General features: G+C 38.9%; 3 protein-coding genes across 3 annotated transcripts; 1 reads left to right on the top strand and 2 right to left on the bottom strand.

The window, feature by feature from the left end:
* Window positions 1-4,043: 4,043 nt before the first annotated feature.
* LOC116196875 (mucin-1-like) lies at window positions 4,044-4,478 on the bottom strand. Its single transcript, XM_031526798.1, has one exon. The coding sequence runs from the start codon at window positions 4,476-4,478 to the stop codon at window positions 4,044-4,046; it is 435 nt and encodes a 144-aa protein (XP_031382658.1).
* A 1,860-nt stretch (window positions 4,479-6,338) lies between these two features.
* Window positions 6,339-8,092, top strand: LOC116195887 (mitochondrial inner membrane protease ATP23). Its single transcript, XM_031525282.1, has 5 exons — window positions 6,339-6,498; window positions 6,693-6,814; window positions 7,000-7,137; window positions 7,239-7,322; window positions 7,671-8,092. Exons 1-5 carry the CDS (start codon window positions 6,390-6,392, stop codon window positions 7,803-7,805), a joined length of 588 nt encoding a protein of 195 aa, XP_031381142.1. The 5' UTR covers window positions 6,339-6,389; the 3' UTR covers window positions 7,806-8,092.
* A 227-nt stretch (window positions 8,093-8,319) lies between these two features.
* On the bottom strand, window positions 8,320-13,418 carry LOC116195885 (alpha/beta hydrolase domain-containing protein 17B). Its single transcript, XM_031525281.1, has 5 exons — window positions 12,886-13,418; window positions 10,367-10,403; window positions 10,018-10,254; window positions 9,669-9,716; window positions 8,320-9,064 (listed from the first exon to the last, which is right to left on the bottom strand). Exons 1-5 carry the CDS (start codon window positions 13,185-13,187, stop codon window positions 8,579-8,581), a joined length of 1,110 nt encoding a protein of 369 aa, XP_031381141.1. The 5' UTR covers window positions 13,188-13,418; the 3' UTR covers window positions 8,320-8,578.
* Window positions 13,419-14,181: the final 763 nt, after the last annotated feature.

The following is a 14,181-nucleotide window of genomic DNA, read 5'->3' as shown; positions in this document are numbered from 1 at the left end:
ATGGGGTTTGGGGAGGTCAAAGGTCAACGCAGCGCTGCCTGGTTTGCCCCCTCTCAGCTTAGCTAGACGGCCACGGTTTCACTTTCCTCGACCGGTTAGGAAAAAGGAAAGTGTTGATGAATCGAAATGCCCCCGATTGACGGCTTTGAACCTCGTGTGGAGTGGATTCTCCGGCTTATAGTGACGTCTAATTGTACGATGATGGATAGTAATTAAGATGAACTAGACCCAAAGGTCCGCGCATGCGCGGGTTAGATTTGTTACCGTAGTTAGTAAAATCGATATTATAAATTCTTGAACTATAACGTCTATAAAAATGATTTCTTTCTATTTTACATATATATATATATATATATATAGTATTTTATGCATGCACAATTATTACCTTGAAGTGTTGAATGATCTAAGTATTCAACACAACGTAAGAACAATAAGACACATCAATCCTCCCATATTTTAAAATCCCTCAATGAATATATGTCTTTTCATTCATCAATGAATAATATACTAAATTTGCATGTTTTAATTATTATTATGTCTTCTCTAAAATAATGGGGAGTTCATTCATCAGTTGTCCTTACTAAAACTTGGTTTATACTTAATATCGAATTATCTTTCTCTAATCTACAAAATATATAATCTACTCACTTTAAAGTAATGGGCGACCTTATGAATCCAAGACCATATGTTTGTAATTTTTATTCAAGGCAATTGATGAAGAACTTTTATACTTAAATCTCATTCATGTTCGAGACCATCGAGCCAAAAGAATTGGGTTCTTTATGGCTTCTGCACAAAGCTATCTTATGCCCTTAATAATAAAATTCAATTTATATAAATGTGATTATAAATATATGACTTATAATTTTTTTATGAATTCAAGTCCCTTCTATATCAAGGTGACACGTGACTTGCACGAGAAAGTGGATGGACATGGGTTCCACCGGGAGCGCTTTTTGCCTGCACTTTTCTGGGCCTCCATGCGGCTTGCGTTACGTTACGTATTCTTCCAACCCAACTTGGCAAAAATATGCCCTTTTTTATTTTATTTTTTTGTGTGTGTCATATTATTCAAAAGTCTAATGGGATCTGACTAGTCCAGTCAGGAGATCGAGTATTAAAAGTTATTCTTCCTTTCAACAAGTGCGTTTCCCGGAATTCGAACTTGTGTTCTCCTCGTTACGGAGGTGAGCTGCTTACCACTCAGTTAACACTTTTGTTGGTATTGATTTATTTATTTTGTTTTGTCTTGGTACGATATCGAAACTTTTATTTCTTTATTAATAACTCAGAAAATGCGAAATTTGCCCTCTTCTTTCACAATTTTATGAAGCCCAATATACTCACAAATTTCATATATAGACATATCAGTTCCACTATAAATAACTTCCTTTTTTTTTTAACAAAAACCGAGAAATCTAGCAAAGCGATAGGACAATGTGATATAAAGATACGAAATGTACATTATGAGAATTGAACAAAAACCTTTAAGTTTCAAACGATTACACTATTCTTTTTGCTCGCTCTAATAATTAATAACCTTCATTCATTATCTTCTCCACAGAACTTCCATACACTAGTGCTGACAGAACCCCCAGTGTCCTCATTTATTATTCACATTACAAGATAATGCGTACTAAATATTTGAACTTTTCTATGAGTAAGGTATAATTCAATCACGGATAAAATTAATTCATAGACTCGACTCGTAATTTACGAAGTATGAAAGTTTAGGCGTAGAGATCATATATACCATCATCGCAACGATATGAAACTCTTGAACACGTAAACTCCTGAAGCTAAATTTCAAGTCCATTTGACTAGATACAAATTATTGATCACTATTAGTGCAAATAGGGCAAGTATAAAAGCATTCAATCAAGAGACATCATCCATACAGTCTACGAGTTTTAGACTCAATTGAACATAGACAACCAAATCAAACAAGATTAAAAATGCACACAGCACAATCAAACTTAATTAAACAAGATTTTTCAAATTTGTCATGTGTCTTTAAGCCAAAATTTCATTTTTTTTAAATATTTTCTTTAAGTCAAGTGTTGAAGTAGATTTTGTCCAACCCGAATTTTCCGAATCTATTTCCTCCCTTATCGCAGCTTTCATTAATCTATTGATTGACCACTCCATTTATGAATTTGCTCCAAATCTACTCGGTTCCACCTACTTAAGTTCGTATGAACCTACGAATTGATTCGGGAATTTGTTAACCATGGACTAACATGCCTGCAGCAACGCAGGCAATTCAAATAGTATAATTTCGACCAGCTGAGATATCTAGCAGTCGAGTACTTCTGTTTATATATATATATATATATGTAAAAGGAAGTACTTTTAGGCCTGGGTCCATTCTTTGGAGCCCAATCTGCCCAACAATTGCGATTGGGCCGGGTGAGGTCAGTTTGGGCCTCACCGGAAACCGAACGACGAGATTCCCGCCGCTTTCCGTCACCCATCTCGCTGTAGCCTTAGCCTGGAGGGGAACTCCTGTCAGGTGTCTGACAGTAGATTTGTCAATTGGGAAGAATTGGGTCGGGTCTTGCTGCTTCGACAAGTGATTAGTTCATTGCAAAAGTAAGGTTATGTTTGTTTAAACTTAATTTTAAGTGTTGAAAATTTAAGATCTAAATAGAATAAATGCTTAATTGATTAAGTGAAGAGTGCTTGAATAGGTAAAAATTTTAATGGCTGAAGTTATATTTATATAAATGCCCTATTCTTTAGCATCTTTTCCCTTTTTCCCGCATTTATTTTAATTTTTTTAATTGAGAAAATTTTAAAAAATTGAAAATTGCAGAAAAAAAAGGAAGAAGATCGTGGGTTTCAGATCGAAGAGGGAGGGGGCGTTGACGGCGCCATCGCCGGCCACCACCTCCACAGAGGATGTTGTCAGCGAACTCCTCTATGCCGGTGGAGGCCGGGATCGACGCCACCACCTTCCTGATTACAATGTTATATATATAATTACAATGTTGTAAAGTACTCAGAAGAAGCCTCAAAATATATCACCAAGTAAAGCCTTCGAGATGGATGATTTCAGCCAGCTCAGTCCCTAGCAATTTCATTACAAGCATAAAAAATAAATCAGATCATATATTCAATAGTAGCATAAACACACATGCTTAATCTGTCCAAGTTGCTTCCCCATTATAAATGGGACTCATATTGATGATTTTATAAAACAATCCATACTATGCACTCATCCGCTTGACCATCGATGAAAAATAAAACTTCATTATAAATGGTATCAAATCCCTGAATATCACTATTGCAAGAACTTGGAGTTTAAGCCTACATACACCACCATTAGCTACTCCCAGTATCTACACATCACCTCTGTTCTTTCCAGTTCGATTTACTAATTTAATTGATGATTCTTAGATTCCTAACTCACAAAAAAAAATATATAATCGAATAAGAGACACTCAGAAATATAGAAAAAGTAAGTTAAGTGGAATATCTAAGCATAGCCGTAACCACAGTTCAACTAAAAGCAAATTAAAGCTCTTCCAATTTAATAATCCACTAACCTAATGCTTCCGACTTCACAACCAAAACAAAATCAGATGAATGGAGCTCTTGATGCGATAAAGACCGCATTTCAACTGAAGTTTTCTATCTCATTTCCCTAAAGTTTTGGTTTTTCTAATCTTTAAATGGTCTTCGGGGGGTTTTAAGGTCAAAGATAATAACGGTTTCTTAGTTTGTGAGTCATACTTATTTGTTTTCTGTTTGTTATGTATGATTGTTAAGAGTGTTTAATCTTAATTAGTTTATCATGATCGGAAAATACTTTACATGTATACGTATGATTTCATGTCAATAGTAGATGACTAGTTGATTGATCCCCAGGGTTTAACTATGTCAACGTAAAAAATTTCTCGAACGGGTTGATATAATATAAATTTAAGAATAATATGGGAATGTATTGATCACAATGTATCGCTCAGATGGAGCAAATTTACATTGTTACATTTGGTACGTCGACGGAACATACAGATATTCCCTGCTCCTTTCCTAGCAAATTAGAACAAGAGGTATCCGGCGGCGGCGGCGGCGGCACCGGTGTAGGCGGAGATTTGGAGCGCGGAGGCGCCGTTCTTCGCGGGGGCGGGTGCAGGGGTATCATCAGCACTGTCACTGGGACCGTCGGCGATGGGCCCGGCGGCGGCCGATGGGGTGGGGGAGGCTGAGATCACGGATTCGGGGGTCTCAGCAACGGAAGGGGCCGAGGATGGGGAGCCGGTCGAGGAGCCTGAGGGGGCAGTGGAGATTTGGTTGGGGGAAGGAGCCGATGCCTTGGGGGATGAGGCCGGAGAAGGAGCGGAGGCCTTGGGGGATGGTGAGGCCTTCGGGGAGGAGGCAGGCGAGTGCGAGGGTGAGGGCGCTGATGCCGAGGCCGAGACTGAGCCGACAACGGCCAAGGCAGCCAGGGCTAGCACAACGAGCTCGCGTGCCATCTTATTTGGTTTTCCTAACTGATATTTAGGATTTGATCCTTAACGAATGCAGTGTTGATCCTCTAGGGCAAGTAGAGAATTAGCACTGCAGAAGCTTAAGAATGAGGGAGGAAGGTGAATGGGGGAATGGGGCTTATATAGGTGATGGTCGGGAGAGATTTCAGGATAATGTAAGGAGGAAGGAGGAAGTCAAGTTTTTTTTTTTTTTAAGGTTTTCTATTTTTGAAACAAAAAGATTGGCAATTATTTTTTTAGTATTTCCGAGAAAATATATGGTGGGAATAATTGGGAATGTCAACGGAGGGCTGTGGAATTTTGCTGGAATATGGACGTTTTATTAGACTCTTATAAGCACAGAAATTACCAATATGAATTGATTCAATTGGTTCGACTCTTGTTTTCTGCTTGAGCAAAGTGTCGAGTTCGAGTCATTGTAAATGCAGAAAATCCATACTGGAAGAACTTTACCCTTTAGTCGGCCAATTCGGCCGGACTAGATTAGTTGAGCCTTAATTAAGCTTTCGAATATTATGATTCATATTGAGAAAAAAATGTACACAAATTGACCCCAAAAAAGAAACTATTTTTGAAAAAATTATTGATGGTACGCTATTCCATTTTTCAACAATCAAGCTTGGTTGGATTTAATTAATTAAGCCAGAAATGGTCTCTCCTAAAGTTGGTCGATATCATCCAGCAAAAAATTTGGTCGATATGGATCGTTTACAACCTAGCTCTACAAGAATTATAATAGGGGAATTTCATCAAGTTGGTCTATGCAGATCATTTAATTAGCTACCTATACAAGAATTATAATACGGAAATTCCTTTTTAAAATAAAAAGATGTTCTCATTTGAACTTGTTTTGTTAGTTTTGTATCCATAGAACTAATGAATTTCTGGGCAAATTTTATATAAATTTATTCATAAACAATATCTCATTTTTTGACAGTCGAGTTTACGGTCGTAGAAATGATTGTCAAAAAGATGATATATAACATCGGGAATTCGTTGCCAACTTTAGAAGATGTTCTTCTGCATGTGCTAGGTTACTTTTATCTACGCATGTGAACCTCCAGACAAATATATATAGAGAAATTATTAGCAATACAATAATTCAATTTTCAATGATAAAGTTTCTTAATTTTAAGCCAGAACTAATTCCTTTGTAAGCCGTTCTATACAGACCATTAAAAGAATAGAAATGAAACTAGGTCCCTTTATTGCTACAAATTTAAATATCGTTTCGTTATAGGGTGCAAACTTACTACTCGCGGTGATTGCCACTTTATGATCGAGAGAACTCATGAGGGGTCACATTATGAAGATTACAGGCCATGTGAAAGTGAGTAGTAGCATGAAAAATTGCATTGACAAGACGTAAATATGATTTACATTGCTAAATTGTTATGTAACGTTTGGTAAAGAAATTAAGTTTGATTTAATTTTATTTAGTTTGATTTAAGCAAATGAAATAAAAGTAATTGGAAAAAAGTATTGAAATTGTGGGAGAAAACGTTGAATGATGAAAATAATCTAGAATTAAAAAATTAATTTAAATAATAAATAAAAAAAGTATGCGAGATAATTTATAGAAAAAATATAAAGTAATAATTATATTATTAAATTGAATAAAATAAAATAAAATAAAATAAAGTAAAATCAAATTTTGATATCAAACATAATCTTATTTTTTTTTCTTGGTTCATTTTTCTTTTTATTTTGATGGAATATTTATGAATTTCTGCAATAGAGATTTTAGGATGGAAAAACTGAAAAACACAAAATGAGGTGCAATCTGGACCGTTCATGAGCCAAGGTTTAATCTGGGCCGTCAACAGCAGTGCATCCTCTACATATTGTTGAAAGGAAACAAAACAGGTTGGCGGCGTCCCTGTGCTTGAGCTGACAATGGCGGAGGAGACCGCGCCGGCACCGGGATTCGCCGCCGCCTCCTCCTCCGTCAGCGGCGGCATGACGGTGAAGGAATGCAATGACATGATACGGAGGAGCCTCCGGAGTAATTTCTCCAACCCTGTCCACCATCTGTCGTGGACACTGATGCAAATTTCATGATTCCCCGCGGCTCGAGCTGACTAGGGTTTAGGGTTTTATGGGGGATGAGAATCACCGGGAAAATGGAATTTTGATAATTCAGATTGCTCTCTTTTTGCCATTTCTGCTCCCTTAAGAGTGTTCTGTTCATGTGGGCAGCTCCAATGGTGAAATTCCTGAGGGAGCATCTGCAGAAGGCGGGGTGTGCTGTCGGGGACAACTTCATCAAGGCCGTTAACTGCGATAAGGAGATCGCTGGTGGCTATGCTCCCGGCGTTGGGGTAATATTTTGCTACTGAACTACGTCTCACATGAATCTGTCAGGCTTCCCTTGAATTCTTTCACTCCTTGTAATTGGCTCGATCGCCTCGAGAATCCGTCTTCGATTGGCTTGATTGCCTCAGTAGTTCAGCTTTGTCGTAAATAATGCATTTTTCTTTCTTTTGTCTGAATTTTCTGTGTTCAGATATTGGTGTGCAGTAATCACATGAACATCCAAGACGAGGTCAACCAAGTTGTTATCCACGAGCTAATTCACGCATACGATGAATGCCGGGCTGCCAACATCGACTGGACTAATTGTGCCCATCATGCTTGTGCCGAGGTCTGTGTTCTCGCGATCACTGGTTTCGATTTCTCCGATATATGATGTGATATGGGTAGGCAAATTCTTACCTTCTAAAAAGAAAAACCCGTGCTGAGCAGATACGAGCAGGTCATTTAAGCGGTGATTGCCACTACAAGAGAGAACTCCTGAGGGGTTACATGAAGATTCGAGGCCACGAGCAAGTGAGTATATCATCCTCTCTTAAGCTCTACCCTTAAGAGTATAAGATCAAAGATTTAAATTTCTGCCATATCTTCTAAATACATATGCTGTAAGAAGAACTTTTGGTCCATCTTTGTGCTGAGATGAACATGCCTTGTGAATGGTATCTAGTGATCCGCCTTTGTAAATGTTGCCGGTTTAATTCTTCCCACGAGTTCTTTAGATGAACAAGGCAGTATATTTATTTCGGTAGTGTGTATAATTTCCTTCAATAAGCAAGAAGTCATCTCAATTCTATCTTTCCTCCATCTTACAATAAGTAGCTGACTATTCTGGGTATTTGATTTCGCTTCTACATTACATTCTAGGAGTGCGTGAGGAGAAGGGTAATGAAGTCGATGAGTGGGAATCCTTACTGCACGGAAGCAGCTGCAAAGGATGCAATGGAAGCCGTTTGGGATGTCTGTTATAATGATACTCAGCCCTTCGACAGAGCTCCGTAAATTATAATTGGCAAGCTTTGCTGGTGCTGAATTGAGTGCTATTTTGCTGTATCGGGTTTCCCAGTTGACGAGAATTGTGCTATCTATGGCTCCTTTCTTTGCCCTGCTTCTGCGTGACCTTTTCTTTATTGAAATCATTCCTGTGACACTGGCAGTTTTGTGATTTTTTCCGAGGTAACATGTTAGACTGATTCTTTTTGGTTGGCCATATGTCCTGCGACCATGTATAACAGTGCTGAAAACCTGATACTATCTTCAGTTGCATCATATTCAATAATTTCGAGTTATTCGAAGCAAAAGGCAAAAGTATTTGGCTTGCGCATTGCTTGAGTTTCACTTGCCTGATGATCTATACGGATACTGCACTTCTAGAGGTGCCTCTGGGATCAACATGTAAGTTAGAGAGTGGTCGGTTTACTCCTCCAAGCCACAAAGGCTCATAGTTGTGCGGAATAAAGTTCCAAATTTGTCGTACGAACCGAACGTGTTTAATCATTGCCGGAAGGACGACAAATTGAGGAGAAAGAATTGCACGGTAACACCACACCCCTTTATCTGTTTTCATGTCACGCTGTAGAGAGTTCCCAAAGCCAAACATTTCGAATACACAAACAGAAAGAGACCTCCAAAAGAATAGAAGAGAAGAAAAAGCCAACAACTCTTTTGATCTCCCGACCACACCAAAGCCATAAATTACACACCTCATCAGCATTTGTCAGGTGATACAGAGAGGCTTTGATTTCGACCCAAACGTATATAAAGAAAAGGAATTCTCATGCATTTCGTAACCGATCTAACCTGTCGACGCTTTTCCTCGCCTTCTCAAGCTGGTGATCAATGCTCTTCCTCGACTTCTCGTGGCAGTCCACGCTCCTTCTCGACCTCTCCATGTGATCAAACGTGACTCTCAGTTTCTCTAGCTTTTCAGAGTTGATGCTCGGAGGAGCCTTTAGCTTCTCTGGCCGATCGGTGCTCTTCCTTGGCTTCTCTCTCCGATCGGTGCTCTTCCTCGAAACCTCGAACACGTCTGTACTCTTCCGGGGCTGCTCGTACTGGTCAGTGCTTCTCCTTGAGCTGTACCTCTGTGAAGGAGACTTCTCAACTGTTGATACAAACTTCTTGAGATGCCTGATGTACTCCGGGTAGAGCTCCAAGTCACAATGGTTTCCTCCTTTGAGCCACAAGGGCTCGTACTTCTCTTTGCACAGTTCCCATAGCTGCTTCCCGTGGGAACAATCGACAACTTCATCTGAAGTTCCCTGTAGAAAGACCGTATGAGATTGATTCTTGATAAGAACTTATCCAAATATCCAGAAATTAACCATCCAACCTACAAGAATGATTGGTTTCCCAAATGGAATTTGCATGAGGCAGCCAACTTTTAACGGTTATCACAATAATGAAATCCAAAGATATGTCTGAAATTCTGTCGATGAAAACAAACAAGAACGTAGAAGATTGCAAAATAAGCCCATCTATAGGGAAACCATAGAGCCTTCCCATACCGTCATTGTTATTAAATTTAGCTGTTTTGTCTTCTATTGTCCATACATATCAAACCTTTTCCACGATGTATAGAGAATAATGCCAACAGTGGAGTATTGAGAACATAAACTCCGATTAAAGAGAGTCATGACGAGTGCAGAATCGACTGAAAAACACTTAATCGTTTTGTGTAACCACCTCAGTTTTCAGAATTGATCCATTTTCAGGATGAACACCTAAGCTGCATTTCTATTCGGAGCGTTCCCCAAGATGGACAAAAGAAACCACTGCCAATTATTTCAGCGTTTGACAGAATGCAAAGGCACCTGATATCAAGCAGAATATATCATGAAATGGAAATAGAGAACATGTACTTACATGAATGATTAGTACGGGACAATTGACAAGTGGAATTTTGTCAATATTCTGCAGAAAAATAATACCAAGCAAAGTCAGTTGCACAGAAAGCTTCCGAAATTTACTACTTTCACCGGGTACAGAGTATATCATTGGTACACAAAAATGCAAAAGGAACAGGATATTGAGGAATAACAGTAAGAATTTGGATGAAAATGATTCTTAGACATTTAATTTACAGAACAAGGCTAGACTTAGATGATAGGGAATAACTATTAAATAGTAAAATGCCGTTGAGGTACAGACATTCAAACAATAGATACGGAGTAATAATGCAACAAGAAAAAAAAGCAACGAAGGGATTGATCACCTTGTAGATATCGAACCAATATGAACGCTTTACAGGGTACATGACTCGCAAGCCTGAGAGTATGGGGCTATGCAGAACGACAGCTCTAAGATGAGGCAGCCTTGCAGAAAGATCCAAAGTGGGCCCACTTCCAACGGATTGCCCATAAAGGATTATATCTTCTTGCTTAGTGCCATAACTTTCTTCCAGGCACTTGTAAGCAGCTTCTATATCTGCATAAGTGTTCTGTTCACTGGGCTGCACAACACGGAATAAATTTTGGAATCACTATCAAACTACTCCTCAGGATCCTGCCACCATTAAATATATAGTACACGCAATGTGAAAGCTTTTCGAACTTTCGCCTGACCTTTCCTGATGACTGTCCATACCCAGAGTAGTCGTACCTGAACCAAAATAAGGATGTCTTAGTTCAAGAAATGTAACCGAGATTCCGTGTCAGTCTGAGTGGCCAATAGAGGATGAGCAGAACAAGAGTGAATGAAGTTTATTTTGCCAATGTGTAAAAGTGCACAGATGGATATGGAAAAGCGTATTTCAGAAACTTGTTATGTGAGTGCACCTCAGTCCCACACAAATTGAAGTCCTATCCTTTTCTGGCTTTATGCAATAAATTGGCAAATAATTTTTGGACAGCCAAACAGGCAAGTTCAATTTTAGGAGTCCTGAATATTGGTTGGTTTGTCAAAACATTAAATTGTCTGCACAAGACACAGCCATGCGTCCCATGTGGAGCCTCAAAAACAATGGCCACTCGTAAAAGATAAAGCATGGTTTTTCTAAGATACAACTAGATTTTCACTTTCTGTTTCTTCACCTAGTTAAATTAAATCATTTTGGGATGGATTCTTCAACCGAGGACACTATATTGTTCTCTATTAGGACACTCTCTTCTCCATGATAGTTGACATATTGAACTGCAATTCAGAAAAGGTTGGTGTACTATTAGCACCTTCCAGGCAAAGTAATTGAAGAGCCTGAAAATGTTAATTGTCATAAAAAAAGAAATCCTTTTTCGAAATTATTTCATCTACAACATCAAAGGTAAGTTTTCACAGTCACTCGTTTTTCTTTAAATTTTACAATAATAGGAGCACTTTTTGTTGCATTCAGACATTATTTTATTTTATTTTATTTTTTGACACAAGGGGTTTCGGGCTTCGCCCATAATCCCCATGGTCCACGTGAACACCCTGCGAGCCCCAAAAATACACAGGCCGTGCAGGTGGCCCAATAGGAAGTATTATCCTACATGATTCGTGAGGTGACTTGAACTTGGGACTTTTCCAAGGAAGTCATACTCCTTAACCACCGGGCCAACCCTATTGGGTTGCATTCGGACATTTATAAGAGAGTTAGTAGTATAAGGCTTCGTAAACTACTTAGGCGCATAGAAACCAATAGTACTAAAGTCACATGTGGAGCAATTACATGATTATAAATTTCACAGCAAAACTATTACTTAGTGGCAGATTATTAAAGCAACAACACTGGATTACTTATCAGGAAAAAAAAATGCTGCATTAATGCTTTACTGCTATATCACTATGACCAATTTATTGACGGTCAGCATATTGCAGCTATTTCCACTATGATATCCCAAAAGCTACTAATTCAGTAATTTCTTCTAAGTCACTACCTTAAATGTGGACACATGATCTATTGCGATAAGATTTGTGGCTCAAGGACTAAGAACAGTCCTTAACAACTGCTCTTGAAGCTAACCCCAGGGAAATCTTCATCCAGGAGCCACCAAGCAGAACTTATAAACCACTAAACAACCCCCCCAAACCCCCCGCCGCGCCGCGGGCAACCCCACCCCAAGTAAAAGAGCAAACCGACATTGGACTAAGAAGTTCTGTCTGAGATTGTAAAGTATTTGACCGACTCAAGTCCATAACTGGTTCTAAACTGAGGAAAGCTCGGTGGACTACCTCATGCATATCAAACAAAAAAACTACGAGGTAGAGTAGAGCTAATACCAAGAGAAGAAACACATATTTTAAATGCCTTAATAAATCTTTCCCATAGGAATTAACCTTGATGAGAGAAACTATCAACACCGACTTTTACTGGGAAAACAGCCCGATCTTAATCAATCCTAATCATTAGTTACTACAAATAGTAATATTTTCAGGATCTATGAATAGACAAAACAAGAACTGACAGCCACTAGTCATCATCAGCCAGAAAATCAGATGAATCAGGTCATGCCAGTGGCAGGTCATGGATTTTATTTCACCCAACTTTGCAGTTATCACTTAAGCACTCAAGATTGGATAAGGATCCAAAAATTGTTAGAAATGAAGCAACCGAGTTTCTTGCAATAGTTGCCCAGCTCAGAGCTCCATTAAAGAATCACCTGAAGTAATTCTTTTTGAGTTCTGTATACTCGGATCATAAAGCCACAAGAGCTGAAATCATTTAGGCCCGCGACAATACCAAATCCAGTCTCAACCCAGATCCTAGATTGAAAAAATTCTCATTTTTAGCAGGAAAAAAAAAAGAGATTTTCAATGAAACAAGGATTGCCCAGAAGCCGAAACAACTGAATCCACCATAACTTAATCGAGTTTCCCCGGTAAAAACATGTGAACTCCATTTTACATGTCTGGAAAATGAAAAAGGGAAATTCTTGAGAACAGTCGAAATAGAGAATTCTCTCGTTTCTCTCAACAACAGATCGTGCTTTCACAGCTTCACTACTTACCAAATCAATAGCTCTGCTTTCCATTTATTTCAGCAGAGCATGTGGGCGATCTATCATTAACAGAAATAACGAACACTTAAGCCAAAGAGGAAGACAAGGGAAGAAGAGAAAACAGAGCAACAGCTAAAAGAGCAAAGTAGTCGAGTTAACAGCAGTACCCCATGAGGTTAACTCTGAGGTGGATGCTGAGCTGGATGAAGAGCTCGTACATCTGACCCAGATCGGCGGCGTTGCCGTGGGAGTAGAGGACGGTGGAGGTGGCCATGGGATTCCGTACGTAAACCGCCACAATCTCGGTGCCCCGGCGGGTTGGGAGCTTAAGGACCTCCACGTTCTCCCTGTGGGGGAAGGGACTGAGCAGCAGGAGGCCGGTGAGGTCGTCGGTGACTAGCTTGTACGAGGGGGGGCTCGGCGGGAAGAAGGCGAACTTCGCCGCCATAGAAGACGTGACCCCGCCCATCAAACTGAGCCTCCCCTGTTTCTTGCTGGGTCTCTCTCTCTCTTCACTGTTTGTTGGGTAAACAAAGCTATGAAGCTGCGGCTATGGCGAGGGAGAGGAGGAGCATTGGGGAGGGGTCTAGGTGGGGATAATTCAGACCAGTGCTCCACCTTTTCTTCCCACCTTTTGCTTCTTTTCCGGAAGGTTGATGGCACAGAAGAGAGGGAGTAGAGAGAGAGAGTGATGCTGCGGCCTTTGGGTGCTTATTACAGCAAATAAAATAAAAAATAATTTCTTATGGTAAAACATGTTTGATGTTTGATATTACAATGTCTTGCACAAATTTAAGATTACCCTTTTTTGACATCATATTATACTTGACATATATTTTAAATATTATAAACTATCAGTTTCAATCTCATAACTAGTTGCAAAACAATAGCTATGAATTATGCTATGCGTTGTTTCTCGGTATTTACCTATATAGAGTTTAATCTTAAAAGGTTAAAAACGGAGTACAGTAATTGAAATGATTTCTACAATTGAATTAGTATTTTTATCCGATATGTTCAGTCAGATGTATTTTTCTTTACAGTAATCTAGGAACATATGCTATATTTTCTATAGTTCTTGGGCACTTTTGTACTCTTTTTTTTTTATATATATCAATGGACATTTATTAATTACTAGGCAAAAAACTATTGCAAAAGAATTTTATTATAGAAAAAAATGAAGACATATTACTTCATGATTAATTCATCGTATTTCTTGAATATAAGCAAAGACGAGTCATTACTTTCTTGATTGATGGAACTTAATCACTCAGGTAGATGGTGCTTTTTCGTGACTGTTTGCTCTCTTATTCTTGAATTAAAACATAATAATATCAGTTCTAATGATGTCAATGGTAAATCTCATAATCATCTGTCTCCCGACCGTAGTTCACCTTTTCGTGTTTATGCCGTAAAAATTGAAATAGAGAGCCACTTAGCCTTCTTGGAGACAAGATTTGAAG

This window comes from Punica granatum, chromosome 2 (assembly GCF_007655135.1).
Source record: "Punica granatum isolate Tunisia-2019 chromosome 2, ASM765513v2, whole genome shotgun sequence".
Classification (NCBI taxonomy): Eukaryota; Viridiplantae; Streptophyta; class Magnoliopsida; order Myrtales; family Lythraceae; genus Punica; species Punica granatum.
This window is presented reverse-complemented; position numbering and strand designations above follow the sequence as displayed.